This window comes from Lichenostomus cassidix, chromosome 3 (genome assembly GCF_008360975.1).
Source record: "Lichenostomus cassidix isolate B80296 chromosome 3, HeHo_3.0, whole genome shotgun sequence".
Classification (NCBI taxonomy): Eukaryota; Metazoa; Chordata; class Aves; order Passeriformes; family Meliphagidae; genus Lichenostomus; species Lichenostomus cassidix.
The window spans coordinates 72,438,768-72,461,603 of NC_139483.1; the positions used below are offsets into that span (position 1 = coordinate 72,438,768).

At 37.6% G+C, this 22,836-nt stretch overlaps 1 protein-coding gene across 1 annotated transcript in view; it reads left to right on the forward strand.

The window, feature by feature from the left end:
- The window catches only part of FBXL4 (F-box and leucine rich repeat protein 4), a 63,255-nt gene that overhangs the window by 29,544 nt on the left and 10,875 nt on the right, over nucleotides 1-22,836 (forward strand). Inside the window, exons 6-8 of the mRNA XM_085056293.1 lie at nucleotides 3,205-3,418; nucleotides 15,178-15,249; nucleotides 15,959-16,271. Of these exons, the coding sequence (XP_084912419.1) occupies nucleotides 3,205-3,418; nucleotides 15,178-15,249; nucleotides 15,959-16,271 (599 nt within the window). The remainder of the gene's footprint in view (nucleotides 1-3,204; nucleotides 3,419-15,177; nucleotides 15,250-15,958; nucleotides 16,272-22,836) is intronic.

Here is a 22,836-nt window from a genome sequence, read left to right on the forward strand (position 1 = left end):
TGATAGAAAGTGAGATTCCTTTTTTAATTAAAAACAACAACCCCTGCCCCAACAGAAAAAAACCCAGGCCCCTCCCCCCTGCCTCCAAAAACCAAACTAAAAGCCCACAACTGAACAACTAAAAAGCCTGAAATACTGCTGTTTAGAGTGAGGATGAACTTCAAGGGAAAAACCCAATCCAGTGTCTAGCAAAGGAAATGTACATGTTCACATTATTCTAGGTTCTTTAGTCATATTTTATAACAAACATGAAGGGATGAAGAGAAATCACTTCAGAAATGGTGTGTATAAAATATTGATAATAAAAGCAAAACTAAAGGGATGGATGACTGCAGAACAGAGGAGAGACTGAAAACAGGAATCAGTCAGTCCTCGGTGATTAAAGGAGAGGTATGTAAAGAAATTTTGATTTGGGTAGAAAGTGCTTTTTTGGGTGTCGTTTGTTTTCAAATTAGCTAAATCAAGCCAGTCACTCAGAGACTCTTTAAGTTTCAGAAGTATGAAGATCATGCCACATTTGTTTTGAAAGCATGGGAACTTGTATTCTACCTTGCCATATGGCTCTACGTGGAGATCCATGTAGAAAGACATTAGCAAAACCCTCTGTCCTGAGCAGTCTGTTTAATGCAAAAAAAGATTGCAGTGTCCCCATCATTCAGACAACTGTGCACTTCTGCCTGGTGTTCTCTAGCTTGTGCTGATGGTGACTTCTTCAGACTCCTCCTTCTCTTTCTGTTCCTCTGTCCTACATGCGTGTCCACTCATTCTTGTACCCTGCTGCATGTAACTTAGCCCCTTCATGTTTCTGTTTCATGTCCCCTAAATAACCTTTTTCAAAAAGGCAGCAAAGCCATGAAGGGCAGTGCTTTTTGCTGTCACTGTGTTTGCTCTCCGCCTGTGTGTTTCAAGTGTAATGAGCTTAAATAAAACGTTATGAGGATAATAATTCCTCAAGCTGGTGAGCCTGGAGTTATTCTCCAAGTCTAGGGGGTTAACTGAGTGTTTCCCTGACCTGGTAATGTTAACTTTTAATAGTCCTAGAAAGAGAAAAGCATTGATCTCTACTAACATTTATAACAGCCAAGCCTTGTTAAATTATATGGCAGTTAAACTAACATCCATTATTGTAATGAAGTAATTCATAAAATATTTATTTGTTAGCAAATTAAAAGCTAGAGGTATAATAAGTGGTGACTGACAAAGTTTTATGGAAAATACCATCATTCAAACAAACCTGATAATTTGTTGATGAAAGAAGCTGTGTGAATGTATTGTTAAAGCACTCATTAAATAGAGGAATTGGCTAATTGGTAATCAGCAATGTATCCATATATCTCCACTCTGATTTCCAGGGGGTTTCCATCCTGCATTTCTCCATAACAGTGTTGAACTCTATTGCTAGTCTAAAATAGCACTTAAATGTTTAAATACCCGATGTTAATTGTTGTGAATTGTTGTGTCATTTCAGCTCTGACATTCCCATAGGAAGGCTTACCAGTCTGTGTGAATTCACTGTATCCAGTATGGAAGCTGCTTGGTGTTTGATTAAACTCTGATTTTAAAAGCTAAAATAGATTCTAAATAGAGGCTACAGAGTTAGGAAAAAAAACAGTGGAGGAGTAGACTTGAAGACCATGCACGGCAGAACTCCTGTGGCTCTGGGGCTTATGTCTCCCCTTTTATGTCTCAGACCCTCTCTTTGTTTCTGTTTGCTTAGGCTCATAGAAATGTTGGCTGTTAGGGACCTCTGAAGGTCGTCTACTCCAAGCTCCCACTTGAAGTGCCAGTGTCCCCAACGCTAGATCAGGTCAGTCAAGGTTTCAGGTGACTCTTGGAAACATCCAGGGATGGAGATGCTACCCTGGAATCTCCTTTTCCCTCTGTATTTCATAGGATCTGCATAACCACACTAAGGCCATGTAATATGCAAGATGAAAGGAATAAAGAAAGGTGATGATGAATGGCAAGTGTAACTTGACTGATTAATGAAAAAATAAGGAAAAGAGGCGGCTTGAAAACTTGGATCTTGAAAGATGGATTTCAAGTCCTGGGCTACTGTTGGTGTCATTGAGGAATGCCACCCTAAATGTTCTTCTAAGACCAGCAGCAACTTCATCCTAAGCTTCAGCATGAACAAATGCTTGGGAAGGCTAATAACCTTTCATTGTAGCAACTGGAGTTTTTGTGCAAGCAGGAGCCTTGTGTCTGTCTGGCATTTCTAGTATATCTGTTAAACCCAAGAAGTAATACTAACTTCGTGGTGGAAGTGTCAGAACCTGAAGCTGCTTTGTCTGCATGAATGTTTTTGTAGGATAGAACAGGTAATAGAGCAGATCAGAATATTAATTATGAGAAACTAATTCATGTTCTTTCACAAGTAGCTCCATTATTCTAGGAAATAACATGGGAAACTCATTACAGCCTGTAGTTTAAGAAACTAGTTTTTCTACTGGAGAAACTGTAAAAATATAACAAAAGCATGGCAAATGTGTGGGGTTTTTATATCCTATTAAATATGAAGTTTACAAGCCTCGTGATTAATTCATGGTTTGAAGGTTATCTTTGCAATGAAAATGGACTAAACTTATGTGGTTTTGGTTAAGGCTTAGATTAGAGGTAAAGAGCTTGAGTTTCTGACACAAGATCTCTGGCAGGAAAGCATAATGCAGAGACCATCAAAGTTTCTAAATTCTGGGTCTTTTGTCATCTGATACCTTAATTTTTTATAATTCCAATGAAAGTCAAATGTTCCTCAGGAATTTGTGTTCTAGAATAGCTAGCAAGTGTTGATTCTGACTTGTTAATGAAAGGAATGAGATTTTTTTTTTTCCCTGAAAGTCTTAAAGCACTTCTTAATATTTCATCCATTTAAAAGTATTGGTTTAACCTCATTTTTATATTTGCAGATTTTTCTGAGATAAATATGAAATTATTAGTGTAAACTTGCAGGCTGTTGTCAGAATTGGCGTTTGACTGTTTAAAAGCATTTCAAACATGATCAGTGTTTTACTTTGCTCCATTTTCTTAAAGTAAAGAACAAAGCATATTCTAACTTCCTAAACCAAACCAGAATTTTCAAGATTAGTGTCTTTTCTTTGTTGGAAGGAATTTTTTCCTGGTTTACATGGTTATGGTTTTGACAGTATTCAGACTCTCACTGAAAATATGTTAATTTTTCACTTAAAACTTGGGGTTCTTTTACAGATTCTTGAAAGTCTGTGGCTCTGAACTAGTACGTCTTGAGTTGTCTTGTGGCCATTTCCTCAATGAAACGTGCTTGGAGGTCATCACTGAAACATGTCCAAATCTTCAGGAATTAAATCTCTCATCATGTGATAAAATACCACCTCAGGCTTTCAACCACATAGCCAAAGTGGGCAGCCTAAAGCGTCTCATTCTCTACAGGACAAAAGTGGAGGTAGGAAAAAGTATTTTTAACCTCTGCAATAAATATTTTCAATCCTGATAAAGTTGATTTTGGATTCTTTTTCAATGATGAAGAAGTAAATTAGAATTTTGACTGTAAATTCAGAGGTAAATTCAGAAAATCCAGAGGTAGTTTCAAAAACCTTAGGATGGATTTTACATTCAAAATAGCTTTTGGCCTGCATGTTTTAACTTGCATGGTGGATTGGTGAGTTTTCACCAGCTCTTTTAAGCAATGTGGTTAAATTACAAATTTGAAAGCTTTTCACTGATTTTGAAGTGTACTCTAGACAAACGGTATTTTGCAAATATAATTGTAAAATTAACATGCTTAGTAACTAATTCTCAATATTCTCGCCTTTAAAATTACTTGCTAATTACTAGATTCCTGCAGTCTTTGTATATTACCAGTATTTGAGACACAGAACACAAGTTTTTTATAAAATGTTTCATTTATGGTGTAAAAATTACTTCTTTATACAGTTACTTTGCTGCCCAAGTCAGAGTTGTTACCGCTTGCTGCAACACATTTCCTTTCTAAGATGGAATAGATTTATGTGCTACAGCTAAGAAGTATTGTGTGGTCTGCTACATTTTACAAGTGTTGTATCCTTGTAAATTCAGCAGTTTGAATCAGAAGAATTCCATTCCTGTTTTGTAGCTACCTTACTTCTGTATTACAACCTTACTACTGTAGTTTGTGTGGAAGGGGTCATACTTGTACTTCTGTTGTTGCAAAGGCTGTTCCAAAAAGGGGGCCAAACCCATGTCTCTGCAGGTTTTTTTCCTAGCTTCTAATTCTAGATTAAAGATTTTAAGAAGAGTTTGATGTTATGTGTTACTTGTGATTTTGATCCGCAGAAGTCAGGCTGCGATACTGGACTGTGTGGAGTCTTAATCTGTAGTGTAATAAAAGGAGTGAAGTGGGAACAGTAGGTTCTGTCAACTAGATGTGCAAAGGACCTCTGAAGTTAAGAGCACCATATTGCATTCATAAGCAATTCACACCTGACACTCGTGTTAGAGTAATTTGGGTCTTGTTGTCCTTTTTTGGTGGATCCTAAGTACGTTTGTGGCCAAGGCCTAGCTAGGTGTCTGTAAGGTGAGTGGGTGACACAAGGTAGATTAAAGGGTAGTCTACCTGGAATGTTTGGTGTTTATTGTGGGGTTTGCTGTGGAGTGTGCAGACAGTCACCATGAAGCCAGTGCCCCTCAGTAACTTGTTATTTTGTGATAGGTGCTCTCTGTATTGAAGCAATTATTATTTTCTTCAAACTAAAGAGCAAATTGGTGAGCCGTGCATTTTTTGAGTAGAGTTGAATTGGTGCCTTGGGTGCATCTGTTTTGTTTCTACATTGCTCGTCCTTCTGTTAATCTTGGATAAATCTCCTTAATTTAATTTTGATTGTTGGCTCTAATTCACAAGGCTTTTTCAGATCCAGGAAAGATCATTGTATCGGAGGTAGTGGTTGTATAATTTTATTATTTTCCACTGTTGATTGATTAGAATCTGGTAACTGCTGAAGTTTGAGACGTCATGCTTGTAATAGTGCAGCAGATGAGATGTACTCTGAAGTGATTGGTAACTGTCGTTTCTCTGCTATCACTTTGCTGAGCAGAGCTTGAAATTAGATTGAATGTAGGTGGTAAAGATTTCCTGACTTTGAAACTCTTTAAGTTGTAAAGATTCACTTCTGCCTTTCATGTGTATGGACATGCATCTGCTTGTAGCTGACAAGAATCATTCATTCATAATCAAGTTTATTTAAGATTGCACTTCCATTTTATGTGTAAGTAGGAAAAAAAGGCACCGTTCCTAACAAACTGTGGAAGAGAAATTTCTGGAAATTTAAATAGGTAAATCGGAGAGAATGCTTGTGTGTTACTTGGTAATATGAAGCCACTTAACAATGTACATTGAGCATTACAGATCAAAAAATAAAAGGGAAAGAAAGAAGATGTGGCATAGGATTTGAATTAGAGCATTAGAGCTACAAAAGTCACAGATATGTAGAAATAACATTACCTTTCTCAACATTAGTGCAAATCTTTGGTTATCTGTACAAAATAGGCTGCCATTGCTTCTGTGCTTTTTAGCTGGTACAGAAATGCTTGTTAGAAAGTGGTGGCTATATGGAAAAAATGATGGATTGATCAAGCATGTTGTGAAGTGATTGAGACTTCTCTAAAACTTGTCAAAGAGCTGTAAGTGTTCTTGATTTTTGTGAAATTTCTACTGCTGTCTTCATTGTTGGAGCTTCTAAGGAACAAACAGAGGAACAATGCTAATAATTAATCAAGAGCTTGGCATTGTATTGTTTCCAACTGGATCTGCTCAGTGAAAAGAATCTGAGGCTGTGGATCCACTAAGAAAACACTGCTAACTGATAACAAGTATGTGTTTTTTACGAGAAAGTAAGAAGGTGAGAAGAGCAGAGCTCATACGGTGCTCTGTTAAAACTCTATCTGCAAACCCAAGAAGAAACCAAAAGAAACATCTGTTAATTTCATTTAGACTGTTTTCCTAAATAATTTGGTGGCTTGCTTTTTTCTTAAACCAAGCAATAAGCAAAATAAACCACAAAATTTTCATGTGTTAGAGCACATCTGGATAAATGGTACAACTTTAAATAACAGAAATGGTATTTCTCCTGTATGCCACTTCCAAGTACCTGCCCAGATGCAGTATTTTCTTGCACAGTCTAAGTCTTGCTGTAGGCTTTCCCTTTACTTTTTTTGCCTTTTAGTACTAAAAAAGAGGGAAAAGGTTCTTTGAACATCTAAATTAAAAGTATTTGTTATACTTTTGCCATGTATATGATTACTCTGACACTAATAGATAAATTCTAAGGAAACACTCTGCAGAAAATTGACTACTGACAATGTTTTTTGTTAGGTGCATAGATTTTGAGGACAGTGATAAAATTGATAATGTTATGTTGTCTGAGCAATTGTTATTACAGTTTCTTCTTATTTTAGCTGTTTTCTTTGAATAGGTTTTGTATTTTAAAATGTTGCCATTGTCTCTGTAATCAAAGCCCCAATTTTTAAGTGTATGTCTTTAGTTAAATGAGCAATGCTGTTTTGCTACGTAGTGCACTGCTACTTTGGAAGATTGCTGTACCATCTGGAGGTGGTTGTGGTCTTTGGTCCTAATGCTGCTGATTCTTAAGGCCATATATAGTGTTATTTCCTTGACATATTGAGTGTGAGGCTGTGTGTATAAAATTGTTTTCAAACCTCTGATTTGAATCTTCCAATGCCATTGAATTATTTCAGCCTTTCTGTTAGAAGGAAAGTCCAGTTACTTTCAGTAACTTTTCAGTAACTCAAAAAGTGTCCTGCATGGCTATACTCCTCCCCACAAAATGCAGCTCTTTTTTCCCATGCTGTAAGTTCATTATTAAAGGTTCTCAAATGTTCTTTGATTATGTATATGCTTGAATAATTCGTGTCTTGCTTTGAGAAACTAGTCTCAAAATTTTATAAGTGCAGTTTCTGTGTGCTCAAGACCACTATTATACTTGTGGGATTTTTGTCCTAGTGGTTTTGATATTTACTGATACATAACTCTTTAATGTTTATTCGTTGAGAGTGCATTCACAACATAATTTAGGCACTTGTTGGCATTGATACATTTGAAGAATACAACGAACAGTGGAAGTATTACTGTATACAGTAATTTCCAGTGCACATCTTAATCCTTCAGCATGAATATTATCTTAATGCTTATTTTGAAGTATTCGGTTCATGTAAATAATGCAGCCCAAACTGTATTTTAAAGAAACCAAAGCCATAATTACAGTAGGAGAACTTGTCAGTCTTCGTATTGATGGGTGTAAATTTTAATGTAAGATTATATATTCATGTTGCATGATATTCTGAAATCTTTCTAATGTGTAAAGAAAAATTTTTTGAAGTTTGTATTGCACTTATATTTGAAGAGAAACAAAATGAACTAAATTTAAACCTAATTACAGTGGACAAATGACTTTGTTTTTCACACATTTTAAATCAAGTGTTGTGTTTATAGATTTTGTCTCTGATAATTTTGATGAAAAGCAAATTTGGAACTTGGGCAGCTGTGAGAGAGGACACTGAAAATCTAGTATACCAAAAAGAAGCAAGAGAATCGTAGCAATAAATGTAATAGCTCATATTTTCTTATGCCATGAGCAATATAAGAGTTAATGCTGCCATAAAATAGTTCTACAGAGTTTTCAGAAATAACTTGTTATGGGTCATGTCGTACTTTTGAGAGCTGTTGTTTGAGAGTTTTCAGTTTGGACAAAATTTCATTGGCTTGAGTATGAATCTTTAGGATGAAGAGTTGCAAACAAATAGGAGGGAATAAAAAGGTGAAAGGCTCTAGCTGGAATATGGATTCCTGGAAGCAAGTTGAATCAGTGACAAATAATCATGTGATACAGGGCCTTGATGGTGCTTTTTGATTTCATATGAGGCTCATAGGGTGGAATTTGGTGTTTTCAGCCTGTAATGTGAAGTGAGGGGGAAGAATGAAGGTGTAAAACAGATTTGCAGACATAAGGGAGGACATAATTTGACCAAATAAAGCAAAACCAAAGTACAGTAATTTAATTAACTGCAGAGACTATTACTTTCATTGAATTAATTCAGTAATTGCTGTGTTGCTGTGTCCCAGTCCCTGCTGTGGCCCTGGCACTGCCAAGTAGCTGTAGAGAACAAAAAGGTGCCCCTGTACATTCTGATTCCCAGCTTGCAAATTGTACTGGGCCTGTTTGTGAGATGCCTAATGTTCTGACTTTTGAAAGACTACACCTGCACTCAGTAATAAGGCTCATTCCACCTTGTTCTTATTGCATCTGTTTCTTTCAATGTGTGTCATAAAGATTTGGAGACAAAAGTTTTATCACTGTCTCAAAAATCGCATCTCAGAAATGGTCCAATAATCCAAGTGCATTAAGGGGAGATGGGGAACTGATTTTTAACAAATACGTTTCAACTTTTCATCGTGTTTCTTTCCATGTTGTATCTTCCAAGGTGATAGCTGATGGATGCTTGAGAGAGAATAGAATTCCTGTTCTAATGCCAGCTTCTACTGTGGAGGAAAATTATTTATTGCCATGTTTATTTTGAATCTATAAATGAAAATTGTCTGCATTAATGTCAGAAGGCATCACTCAAATACCCTTGTGATTGTGCTTTTTAAAGGCAGGGTAGGGGGATTATTCCGGAAAGAGACTGGGTCCTCCATCTCTTGACAGCATTTTTCAGTCAGGTTGGGGATACCAGCTGAGCTGGAGCCAGGTGGTCTGGGCTAAACAGTCTCCAGAAGTTCGTTCCCACATTTAGCTCTTCTGTGATTCTCTGACTTAGTGCTGATGACACTAATTGAGGACTAAATTGAGGACTTAACCCAGGAGCTTTGTTCTCCTGATCTCTGACCAGGCCCATGGCCAGTTACAAGATGCACAGTTTCTGTATGCCACATTTCTTCTATCAACAAAATTTGTGTAGTAGCAACTTACTAATTTTGTAGCTGTGGTATGAGGGAAGATAGGAAGAAGACTGAGATTCTCTGACATGCATGGTACTATGTTGGATACTCTACATAAGGGTGTGTGTAAGTACTTGAAATACTGTACATAACATAACATGCTTTTCTAAGTTGCAGGAAGTTGAGTTTGTTACAAAGCTCAGCCTTTTTTTTCCTCTGGAAAATTTGAGAAAAGGATTATTAAGGCTTGCTTAAGCAGTATAATCATTTCTGTGCACAAAATGCTTGGATACTTACAGTGGATATCTGTCTGGGACTACATAGGTGTCTTCCAAAAGGCCACAAAAGCTACCTTGTAAAGGATGAGGTGACCTCTTGTATTTGTTTTCCCATGAAGTAGCTTGGGGAACTGAAGGACTTCAGCATAAAACAAATTTGCCACCATTTAGTTCTAATTTGACATGTGATTCCCTGCCAGTTTCTATAACTGACATTTTCTGTAGCATTTCATTTAGCTGAAATTTAATATATATAGAAGTGAAAATAGACCAAAAGAAAGTGAACAACTTGAATAGCTCTAGACCTCTAGATCCAAGTTTCATTTGAAGACATAGTATATTGTGTATTTTGTGTGTTATTAAATGTTTGTGCACTGTCCCCAGATGTGGGGGTTTTTTCTGTAAAAAATAAGCTACTAAGAATAGGTATCCTCGGAACTCAAAATCTTAGTAGTAGTCTGAAAATGAGTGCTTTTTGGGCAACCAGCAGGTATGAAAACTTTTTCTGAAAACTAAGGCTAATGTGTTTATAAGCATGCATCTCATCTCTATAAACCTCTCACAGTACCTGGTATTTTTGGTGTAATTGTTTCAAAGCATCATAGACCAACAAGTGCATAATTGAAATTATCTTGAAGCCTTAAAATACTGGGGGGGGGGCGGGGGGAATGGCAGTGAAAATAATCCCAGGATCATATTTCTTTGTTGGAGCAGATTTAGATGAAAACTGTATTTCACCATTATGCTGCTTTTGTTTTTCTGTATTAATAATGTATTATATTCTTCTTTCTGTAAAAAAAAAAAAAAAATTGCTTTTGGGAACTGTTGCAGCATGATTGTAGGTTTATAGATGTGGAGGTATGATACCATGAAATTCATGAAGTAGACCTTTTTTTACTTACTGGCAAAATTGGTTTGCCTTATTGTACCTTCCAAAAGTCATGGTTTAATAGAAGTTTACAGAGTTTTGGTTTTGCATCCAATGAGGTTTTTAATCGTTGTGGTAGAATACCGGATGCCAAGTAATTTCTGACTTAGTTCTTTCACAGACTGTGCCAAGAGAATCCCTTCACCCAAACAGTGGATTTTTGGCTTTCTTCTAGTGCTGTATAATGCCAAAGGGAGGAAAAAATAAGTATTGTGAATTTTTGTAGATTTTTAATTACTTTTGACAGTCTTGACAAGATTATCTTTTACATTTGCATGAGATGTTTGTAATTACAAATATTTATAGCAATAGTGGCACTCTGATTGAAATAAAATTGGTTTCTTCTGGGAATTTCCTTGTTTGTTTGGCTGGGTTTTTTACTACAGGTACTTCTAGTGTGCTAAAACTTTTTCGGTGTGGTACCTATGAAAGTATACTTCACTGGCTTAAGGCAGACTGATACATCAACTATTTGGAAATATAGTTTAATTTAATGACAAATAACTATGTTTCTGCAGTATTTTTGCTATGAAAAATCAAAATTGGAGGGAAGAGTTTTCTCCCTGTTGTTGAGCTGTGTTATTTATGGGGGATTACTGGTAGTTGTTTTCTTTATTTTTCAAGGAGTCTTTAAAAGCTCCTTTTATCCAGTTTTACATGTGGGAAAAAATTGCTGTTCCAAAGATGCATTAGTCATATATAGTAGTAGCTGTAGCCTTAAAATATTAATCCAATTATGTGCTGCCATCAAGATTCTTTGTCCCCTCTTTCCATGCAGGACCACAGAGCAGCTGCTATTCACTAAGGTATTTCTGGAAGTCCTAAAGCAGAGTTAACATTTAGTCAAGCATCTCAATTTTTCCCCCCTGAAATTAAAAGTAATTTGATTCATTATCTGAAGTATTTTTGCAAAAGTTGTAAACGTCAATTTGTAGTATGAAGAGGCGAATCAAATTCAAAGGAGATTCAGATTACTTGATCCCAATAAATAACCTATGTGGTCGATTATCTTGATGTCAAGTGGTAAGTACCACACTTGACTTTTCTTCCTGATTTGCCAAGAACTTGTTTGTAATTTTCTTAAAGCAAGTGGTGGTTTCCTTCTTCTTTTCCATTCATTTGATAGTCTGCTTTTTGTTTCAGTGTGGGGCTCTTCATAAGTGTATGCTCAGCCTGTAGAAGTGTGGTTTTACTTATGATAACCTGGCAGATCTTTTTTTTTATTATTTTAAGGAGTTGTTAACCTGTTTGATGTGTTAACTTGTTAACTTCTGTGTCATCTTAACTTTGTGCCTGCATGCAGAAAGACATGATTCAGACTTCTCATATGTTTTATGTAAGTGGAGTGCCTCACTTGGTTCTCCAACAGGGTAGTTCTAGCCTGTAGTGTGCTGGATAGGATACAATTTAGTCCAATATCAGCCCAGTATAGACAGGACATAACTGTCTTCCAGTAGGTATTATTGTATGTATCCAGGTGTCTATTACAGAGTAGAGGACTTTAATGTTTTGGCAGACTGTCACCTGTCTTATGTAGAGCAGACAGGATTTTAAGTGGTAATTTCATCTCTTGTTCAAGCCAGGATCAGCTCTGTTGATGTCCTTTCTGACAGACATTTGTTCTACCCGTATAAAAAGATTTCAGAGAATCTTCAGGCTATCTTCCCTTTTTCTGAGGTTTATGACTAACTAGTATGCCCTAAAATATTTCTGAAATCTGCTCTGTAATGTTGTGTTTAGCAGCACTGTCGTATCCTTCTGATCAGTTTGACGTCAAAGTCTTCTCTCAAAGCAACTTCTTCACTGTATGTTTTCCTCATCTAAAAAAATCTTTCCTGGGAATGGAGGATTGGGCAGACCATTTTATTTGCCCACTTTGAACTTTTCCTGTTGTCTGTGGCATCCTATAAAAATTTATCATTTTGGTGGGTTTTTTTTTTTCTTGGGTGGCAAAAGAAATATAGTCCACTGAAGCCATGATTCAACAAAGCAAAAGTAAATCTTACCTAAAGTTTGTTTCCAGAGTGTTTTTTTGTTTTAGTGTGTTTTGGGGTTTTTATAATCATCCACTCTTCTCTCAATTCCTGTAAAAGGGAGCAGGTACAAAGCTAAACTTTGCCTTTGGTTTAGGGGCAACTCAAAAAATCCCCAAACAGTACATATCTTGGCTACTAGGCTGAAGAATGTTGTTAGAGGGATAATCTTTGATTTGACTGTCTCTGCTTGGCTGAGAAAGTGAAATTAGACTCCAGAGTAAGGCTTGCTGCTCCAGAGTTTAGGTGGCCTCTTAGCTCCTCTTGCAAAGCACTCTAACATTTGAAAGTTGGCCTATGTTACAGCTCCAGGATTGGGTGATTGCCTTGCTGTTCTCCTTTGCTTAAGTAGGAGTGTTGTCACTCATGTTGTTGTACTGACAGATGGCTTGACACAGACAGGTTATTACAATGATAGTCCTTCTATATGTAGTGCATATGGATTCTGTGAGCTGCCATTCTCTCCTGCTATTTTCATGTCTTTTGCCACCTGGATTCTCAACTGACTGAGACACGGCTAGGCATGCACAAAGGGTTTTTTCTTCTTCCATGACATATGCAGTGCCCACCTCAGTTATAGAAGAACAGACACTGTGTCTGAAGGAAATCTGGTTTGCTGTGTGTGGGCATGTATGCACCCCAGAAGAGGAATTAATATAACCAGTATATGAACATTGAGTCTGTAGTTGTTTACTCTTGGGCTTGACTTGGCATGATTTGTGATGGTATGACATGGTGTTCTACCAAGCTGCCTTCTATTACTCAGATTTCTAGTGCTTTTTTTGAAGTTGTTTTGTTTTTTTAAATAATGGTTTAAAATAATAAATTGTGAAACGACCTTTGAAAATGTGGACTCAGCGCATGCCGGTACAGGAAGTACAAAAAGAGAGGGACTAAAAAGGTTCTCTGGGAGATCCGTGGCATTCCTGCTGAAGTTGATACACGGCGCTCAGTTATCTATCAATATAACTATGGATACTAGTCTTCCTCTCTATTTCACCCCTCTCTGAAGAAGCATGGAATCAATCTCATATCCTACAAGCTGCTCAGAGTAACTGTTCACTTTTGTACTGTTTGTGTCAATTAAGGAAAAAATTGCAGTTTCCCATCCTTTCAGGCCAGTGTTTAAATTCCGATCTGGAAACCATTACTAAAAAACTCGATGGAATGCAGCAATGTGTTCAGCTTTCCTGTGGAGTCATCTGAATACCTGCAGAAACCTTGTTTGGAGCTCTGTGTGCAGTCAGAAACTGACTTGTTTAGCTCCAATATTTAAGGTTTGCAGACAGGGGCTTGGGGATTTTGTTTTTAATTTGTGCATCTGAGTAGGTTCTAAAGCTCATAGCTTTCACTGGGTTGAATAGGAAAGGCTATGTCTCATTCTCTTTATTTGTTTGTTCTGCTTTAATGATCCAAATGAAAAATTTGCTTATTAACTGTGCAGTTTAAAATGAATTGGATATTTACACATTCACCAACCTTAAAATATTCTTAATAATTTTTTTAATAATGACTTTTTAATGCTTATATTTCATTCACTAGTTACCTTTTCCTTTAAAAATGTGAATGAAAGTCAATAGGCAAAAGGAGGACACTGACTTGTTAGGACTTCCACCAAAATGTATGTGTGGAAAGCTTACTCTCAGCATCTACTTTTAGGCTGCCTTTGGGAAATCAGATCTTAGAAGGCCAAGCTGGAATAAAGATTCCATACATGTCAAGTGTTGGGTGTTTATAATTGCTCCCTGGAGACAGCTAAATTAAATGTCTGAAATGGTCTCTGTGAATACCTCATGCTATGTCCCTGTTCTGTGTCTGCCAGTCTTTCAGTGCAAGGAATCAGATGTTTCTTGGTGATATGGCAAAAGATCATATTTCTACCTGGTTTCATTAGAGTGAACAAACTGAGGAAACTAAGTAAAGCATTTAACTGTAAACTTCCTGAAAACAAGTGAATTTGTATTTAAAGAAACTATAAATTATACTACCCTTGGATACAAACTTTGTTGACTAGTGTTCTTGTTGTAATTACTCATAACAGTAGATTATTTTGTCGCTTGTATATTGCTTTTTTTCTGTTAGAAACTGTTGTATATCCTGTAGAAATCCACATATTTTTGTTGTTAATATGTTGTGAAGCCTAGTCCTGTTTTAAAGCTCATATAGGTTACAAAGTCCTAATGAAGTGATGTTTGAAGTATGATGCACAGCTATTTGTGATGTGAATCCCAGTTTATATTCTTTTTTTCGCACTTTGTGTGTTTCCAACTACAAAACAAAATATGGCTACAGACAATGCAGAAGAGTCTTTTCTGTATCTCAGACACACAGGTAAAAATCTGTGACGTTTCCTTTATTGTGAAACAGACCAGCTGTGTACTTATTCTAAGGTGCATCTGATGTTGCAGTCCAATTTCAGGCTGAGCAATGTGCAGTACTTTCCGCAAAGAATGGCCACATTAAGTGGCAGGAACTGGACTGTAAAATACACATTATATCTGTTTCAGTCTGCATGATAGTAGTGACAAGTGCTCAATGGCTGTCAGCATCCTTGTCAGCACGGAGCCTCCTTTGACATTAAAGTCAGCAGCCCAGCCCTGATGCTGTGCAGCTCTATTGGCAGTTCCATCAGGCTGCGGCTGATGGGCGAATGTCAGAGGCTGCCCTCTTTCTCTGCTGTGTCACCAGCCCCTCTGTGTTTGCAGGCTGGCCTTGCCGTTATTTGATCTTGCCACACTTCTTCATCAGCTCTCCTGTGGGAAATGGGCTGATAGGTCAGTGGTGTGGAGGTATCTTCAGGGCAGTACAGAACCCCATCCAAAGTGACTTGCATAAAGGTTTGTAACGATTACCATTTCTTTAAGGCAATCAATGGGGAAAGTACCCAGAGACTCATTAAGTGGCATTTGAGACATCTGTAAAAGAGTTTTGAGCTGTAGTTCAGGAAATGTGGTGACAGCCTTTAATGTCTAATTGACCTATTCTCTTTGTTTCACTTTCCATATTTCCTTCTGATATGTTCCCCCGTGGCAGCAAACAGCCCTGCTCAGTATTTTGAACTTCTGCTCGGAGCTGCAGCACCTCAGCCTGGGCAGCTGTGTCATGGTGAGTACTTGGACCATTCAGGGGGTGTATGTGGGGTGGGTGTGTGTGTGCACTTGCTTGCTTTGGAACCAATCTGGATTTGTTTCACAAAGGTGTGTTAAATGTGAGGTTGATACAAGACTCAATACTCTTTGGAAGGTCCAAGATGAATACAGCTTGGTCATATACTTAAGGGTTATGTACTAGTTTAGTAGGCCTAAAATGTAGTTTGTAGGCTTTCTCAGAGTTCTTCAGCCTCTAAGTTTTTGTGCATTCTTTATATGCATAACCACTTAATAAGTAATTAAAAAGACTTGCATAAGGAGATGCAGCAACTGATCCACCTAAAATGGAAATAAGTACATTCTTCAATCATTCTTCAGTGGTTGCACTTCCTGTGGTCATAAAAGCTGTTGTAATTATCTTTTAAAGGGAAAAACTGCAGAAAAAAAAAAGTTTATTCGAAGAAACAACTTTTTGCTGCTTTTTGATTCTCAGTATTAAGGGAATTTAAAAACACTTATATCTGGGGTTTATAGGAAATTTATTTTATTTTTGTCTTTTATAAAAGTAGATCTCAGTGTACCATACAATGAACAAATTTCAGAGCTCTTTAAGAATGAGAAATGCTTAAGACAAATCTGTTATGTGTGTTAGGAAGCAAACCTTGAAACACCTCTGTATGTCTGGAGTGATGCTACACATGACCAAGTGTTTACTTTCCTCGCAGATTGAAGACTATGACCTTATAGCAAGCATGATGGGAGCAAAATGCAAAAAGCTTCGCAGTTTGGATTTGTGGAGATGTAAAAACATTACTGAAAGCGGGATTGCGGAATTGGCTTCAGGCTGCCAGCTTTTGGAAGAACTTGATCTTGGTTGGTGCCCTACCCTCCAGAGCAGTACAGGCTGCTTCACAAACCTTGCACGGAAACTCCCAAATTTGCAGAAGCTCTTTCTTACGGCCAACAGGTCTGTGTGTGACACAGACATCGAGGAGCTCGCTGCCAACTGTACGCACTTACGGCAGCTGGATATATTGGGTAAGAGAATGGAGGAATATTGGTGCTTATTCTATTGTGTCTCAGAAGTTTCCTTAAAAAGTCCTTAAGACAAAACTGTCTTCTAGACATATTTTTAAAATAATTATTTCTTAAAGTTATGGTTTAGCACATGAAAGAAAAGAGGGATGTTTTACTCACTGCATGAATTCTGACTCAGAATCCAGTGGATTTATACCAGCCATGTAATTTGACTGCTGAGTATGTATTGCTTAAACTGGAATTTAAGTGTAAGATTTTTTGCCAGTATCTTTTATTTTCCTCACCATCAGTTTTGTTAACTGAAGCCTTTCTCTTTTGACTATCAGAAGATCAAATTTCTTACCATTTTCTGCTTTTGTTTGTGCTTTTATTTCTGTGAAGTGTGATGAAGTATATTTGCAGCATGAATCTGTGATCAATACAAATTTTGCTTTTGTGCAGTAAATATTTGTTATATAGTATATAATATGTACTATGCAATACTGAATTTCTTTGTCACTTTTATTAGTAAGTGAATCTGAGTTATTAAAGATGAGAGGGTGATTAACAGCAAAACTTGAATAGACTTTCTAGTAAGGTGGGAAGGAAATGATGAGGGTCAAAAAGCATAGCAAATCTGAAATTTCTAATCCTCTGCAGCTTCCATAGTTGAAAATATTTTTAGAGATCTCAAGTGAATATACTTTGAACTCTTGAGTAAGGACTTTGAAAAGTGTAGTTTTGTGTGGTACTGAATTTATTCTTTTATGGTGGCATATGAGGTTTTCTTTTTACAATAATGTAGGACAGCAAGGATGTTTGTGGCATCAATGTGGGAGAAAATTCTTCATGCTTTTGCCGACTTACTTTCACAGGTTAGTTGGAAAAGGAAGATTTAAATGCAAAGGAATAAAGTAGCTGATCTGTGTAATTTTAATTAAAACATTGTATTTAGGTTGAGAGGGATACTGCAAAGAACTGAGAGCCATCAATGTGAATAATGTTCCAAGCAAGTTTAAGGTTATCAGCATTTATCATCGCAAAGTATTTACCATATGGCTTCAGATTGGCACTCCAGTAAACTCTTTTGTCATGATAAAGAGTTTTACTCATCTCTGACTGAGAAAGTTGCCTCCTGACAACATGGGAAAGGAGTGTGAACAAATAAAAGCTTAACTCCACCTAGTACAAGTTGGAGAGATTTTATGTATATGCCCACCAGGGGTACTGTATTTTGTCAATCTTTAAGAGAATCTGCTTTGTAGCTAACTTACTGGGGGCGCATTGCCCTGTTCAGACATGAAAAGTTTCCAAGTGGTGCAGTGAATTAAGTCTTTCAGAAACACTTATGTGCTCCTGACCACCCACTTCCAAGTATTCCTGTTACAATGATCTTGTGTCTGCCCACAAAGTGGTCAGACCTTGCTACTGCACCAGAGGCTCCCCAAAGAATAGTTTGGCTGTTAAGCCTATGGATAGTCTGTTGCCTCTCTGACAGCAGTGAAGGCTTGTCGCCACATTTCTTTGGTGTTTGAATTCACATTTTAATTCAGTTTGACATCTTAATGATTTTTTTTTAAATAACGTGGAAGTGGAAAAGGAGTTTGTTCTGTTCTCTGGGTGCTTACCAATATTCCTGAGTCAAGTGGATTTGTAGTCAAACTTTTCCAGTGAGACTGCACCTTGGGTTCCGATAAATCCTCTCTAGGTGATATCCAGTTGAATTATCTGCAAAATGAATAATCTGCAAAAAAAAAAAAAAAATCTTACAATCTTACTTTCTTCTTTCAGAGAAGTACCTAGTAGGGTGAAAAAAAGTTGTCTTCTGCTGTAAAAAAGTCAGTACAAGGTGATACAATATATGTGAAGGACTTACCCTGCTTTTTTGGCAACAACAAGGAAACTGGGTTCCTTTTTTTTGTCTGAATATAGTAACCACTACCATCTGTGGTTAAAAGAAAGAGCTGTCAAGTAGAACCGAACCACATCGTGTCATCTGGAGGTAGAGTTGCCAGGTGTTCCCATGTAAATGCAGAAGTCTTTGTTGTCTGAACTAAAGAGCGAGTCTCTCACTGTGCAGGAGTACCAAGAAAGTCATAAATCTCTGTATGTGCTCTTACTTTAGGCATGAGATACAGGGCCATCCTGTTACTTTAAGCTACATAAATGCGTAGTATGTTTTTGTCCTTTAGTAGAAGTGTGACAACAGGTCTGAAGCTGTGAGAGGCCAGAGGTCAACGCTCAGCTTTGCAAGAGTAACCTTGAACAGTGGGTCTTCTCTGTGATGTGAACGAAGGAGAGGCGCTCTCATTATATCCTTTGTCATCTCCCAAGTACAGAAATGTCTGGCTTGTGTATGCATTGTGAAGGGTGCAGAGGTATTGCTGCTAGGTTAGCACTGTGTGCTGTAAGGGAACATTTGCTTCAACAAAGCTTTGTAAAAGCAAGGTTTTTTGCTGTATACAAACACTTACTTAAGTAAGGGTCAGAATGTCTTCCCTTCACTGTAGTCACTGGTTTTGCAGATATACTCGTGTCTCTCTGCAGTTGTTTAAACTTACAAACTTGTCAGAGAAGACTTCTTGTTTCAGTTATAGGTTATTTGTCGTCACAATAGCTTCAGGGCTGGAGGAGTCTAAGCCTCTGAAACAAATCTTGTTAAACTGTAAGTGGTGCAAAATGCACATTATATATAGCCTGGATGCTGGTTTAAGGTGATAGGTTCTGTGGCTTGCTACCCATCTGTCCTTTACCATAATTGTTTGGCAATTTCCTTGGTACAGAGTCAGAGGACTCTGTCAATGAAAACTGCTGGTTTTCAAGGGCTTCTTAAACTTACTGGCCCACGTAAAGAAAGCATTGTTGGATGTCAGGCTGTGTTTGTGCTGTGTAAAACATACTTCAGAAAATAAATTCCTGTTCAAAAAAAATCACGGGCTGGTCCATATCTGCTGTATCATAACTTTGGAAGAGGAAGCGTGGTGTGTGTCACTGGGTGCACAAGGATATGCTTCTCTCAAACTTTTAGTTCTGAGCTTTCTTTTACCGACTACATCCTGAACTGCCTGCTCGCAAGTATCATTTCCTTCTCAGCCCACATCTTTTCCACTGACTGACATGGCATGTTTCCACCCTCTGTCAGAATGATCCAGCTATGATCATCTGACAGTTTGGTAGTGATGCAGTACATCAGCCAGTGCTGTCAAAAGTTAAGTGGACACCTCTAGACCAGTAGTTAAAGAACTAGTCTTCAAACTGTGATCAGCATTGAGCAGTGTGACAAGTCAGATGGCAACCTGAATTGACAGTGCCAAAAGCTTTTCTTGCACATCACATCAGCTGCTTAGTTTTCTTGCTGTGGGGTTCTCAGCTGCTGTCAGAGGTGAAGAATAAATCATATTAACCTCGCTCCCCAAAAGTTCCAACTGCCTCTGTCCTGCACAAAAAGAGTAATGAAAAGTAGACACCCTCGTTACCACAAAATTCATGTATTCCTATCTACATACCTACACCTCCCACACCTTCCTGAGCAACAGAAAACCCAACTGCCCCCTTGCCAGCTGTCAAAGTTTTCAGCTTTATCTTGAGAACATCAACACGTAGTTAGTCAATTCAAACGTGAAAATGTGTAGCACATTAAAATTTTGAATTTGTGTGCAATAGATTGAATAAAATGTAAAGAATAAAAGGCTAGTCTGGCTGGTCTAGGGGAAGAAAGGAAAAAAAACCAACATTTGAGGGAAGAGAGCTAGTTATTTTCAAGGTTGCTACTCTTAAATATTATTTCGTCTGTAGTAGCTTCCCTTGCCCTAGATATCTGGGTTGTGGCAGTTTTTATAGCTGTCATGCACAGGTCTCCTAAACAGCTACAGCATTTGAACACTTGGATATATGATGGGTATAAATTAAATTATTTAAAACTAATAAACCTAATTGCTCTAGCAAAGAGATCATTACTCAGAGGTGCCTTTTACAACAGTGATACCAGGGAATTTTTTTCAGAGAATTAATTGAATAACAAAAGTAAATAGCAGATTTTAATGTTTTGGTTATGTATTTATTCTGAAAAATGGCTGATTAGTCCATGGAGGAGAAGTTGTAGTAAATAATAGAGGTCCAAAAGCCTCCAAACACTAGAAGAAAAATACACTATGTAGGTAATTAACTAGCAGGCTACATTGTCAGTCTTTCAAAAGCAAAAGAAAATGTGCTGTATTAGAATTCTGAAATGCTTTTGAATGGGCTTTTAGGATACATACATCACTAACTGTACATTGTATAAATAAAAGAAAGAGTACAAATTATGTTTGCTTATCCTGTGGTGTGAATAACCAAACCCCAACTGGATTCCTTTTAGAAAAAGGTATTTCCTATCATAAAATTTTAAGTCTGAGGAGGAAAAAACCCAGGTGCAATAAAACATGCAATTTAGGATGACCTACTTAGTTGCAAATCTATTAAAAGTCTTAGATGAAATGGTAGGAGAACTATCAAAGTTCAGGTAGGAAGGAATGAAGAACATCCTACACAAAAAAATCTGTGGCTAGGCATCTAAATCTAGAATTTTTGTAGAAACACACGTTTGGATCTTGAAGCATAAAAGCTGTGATGCATAAATGAGACTGGGTTTAGATGAAGGTGCTGATGTAGTAGCAATTTTAAGGCTTGGTGGAAAAAAGATAAGTAGCATAATGTGTTGTTCCTAGAGTTGCACTTGGAATGGTAGAGCGGGTCCTTATGGTAGAACAGTGATTCTATGGTAAAGTTCATGGTCTAATGAAGTGAATAAATAAAACATATTACAGAATTTGTGTGCAAAGCCGTAGGGACTGTTACATGAACCACCAGACAGTTCTGTTGATGGTGATTATATAATGATAAGAGAGGTAAAAGTCACAATGATAATGACAAGCTTTGTCTCTGTAGAGGAGGTAAAATCTGGGGGCATGATAGCAAAGACTGTCCTTGGGTGGTGTTCAATAAAATCTCCAAGCAACTAATCTGAGAGCCTGACATAAGATAATTGAAGACCACATTTAGATACCCCCTTGCTTATGCAGAAGAGTACTGCAGACTACTGAAACCATCTGGAGTCTTTCTGAACTGGAATCCCATTCAGAGAACGAAAACAGGAAGATGAACTCTAGAAAGTAGAACAAAATCACAGCAAGGCAGTAAGAAGCATTAAGGAACTATTGGCTAGAAGTGAATGATACTGTATTCCAGCTATATTAAAAGGTTACAAGAGTGACTGAGCTTGATAGATAGTCCAGATTGGAAGGATCAAGCCGATACAAGCCTGTTGCAGGAGAGCTGTTGTCTGTCCATTAGTGTTCGTGGCAGAGGGGATCAAGTAGACTGCTACATCAGAGCCATTCTTTCCAGGAGATTAGCCTGGAAAGCTGCCTTAAATTGGAATGCCAATACAGAAAGCTTTTGAACAAATCAATACATTGAACAATAATAAATTGTTAAGACTAAATGGTATTTATGCAGTGCTTCTAAATGAGCTCAAATACAGGGCTCTGGAAATCTTACTTCTGGTGTGTGATCTGTCTCTTAAATCAGCCTCGTTGCTAGAGTAATGCAGGGTTACAAACACTGCACAACCTTCTGTAAAGGGCTTGGGTTAGAAGCTACAAAACAGATCATCTTTTGCTCTCTGCAAAGCAGTGGCAACCATGAGAAAGTCAGTCAGTGGACATATAGAGGACATTACCATATTTTGAAGGAGACCTGCGTCCCTGCAAGGATAGTACAGTTTTGCCTCTCCAGTCCTTTAGAATTCCTTGTAGTTCTTGGTGAACGTGAGCACTGCTCTAACTCATAGAGGATTGGATTTTCAAAAGTTCTAGCCAAGGTTGTGCTGCTTTTGTAACTTAGCTGTCTTCTCCTGGATTGTGAATGTTTCAGAGACAGCAGAGGACAAGAATGTATCATCTCATTTCACAGTGAAGTTATGTCACTACTGTGGTCACCAAGGGTCTCCTGATCTGCTGATAAGTAATCCAGTCAGAGGGGTGAATAATGCCAGAGGGTAATACGCAGATATTCAGGGTAGAAAAATTTTAGACTGAAGAACTTAGCACTGAAAAGTGGCAGAATGATCTTGTGATTAAGTTAGTAAGTTACTAAACAGGTGATAAAGCAGGAGGAAAACACTGAATCAAGTACAAAGTAGTCGCATGGGGAAAAATAACATTAACTAAACATATGGGGGTCTGGGTTTATGTTGGCTGCTTTTTTGTTGGAAAGAGATCCTGTGGACCATTTTTGGAAAACATCAGCTCATTGCCCAGCATCATTCTAACAGGAATAGAGAAGATTAGGGTTTCTTAGACAAGAAATGGAGAAAACACTGTAAAGCTTTACTGTATAATTACTGACTGTGTGCTTGGTGCACTGTGTTGTTCTGGTCATCCGGTTTCAAAAGTACTGAATTAGTACAGAAGCAACAGGGGTCATTTTGAGATGCCAGGGAGTCTGGAAAACAGTTGGCCTTGAAGGAGCAGAAGAGATGTCCATAGGAGTATGAATTATTTAGAAATAGTGAACTGGGAATGATCTCACTGCTTCTTTCATTCCA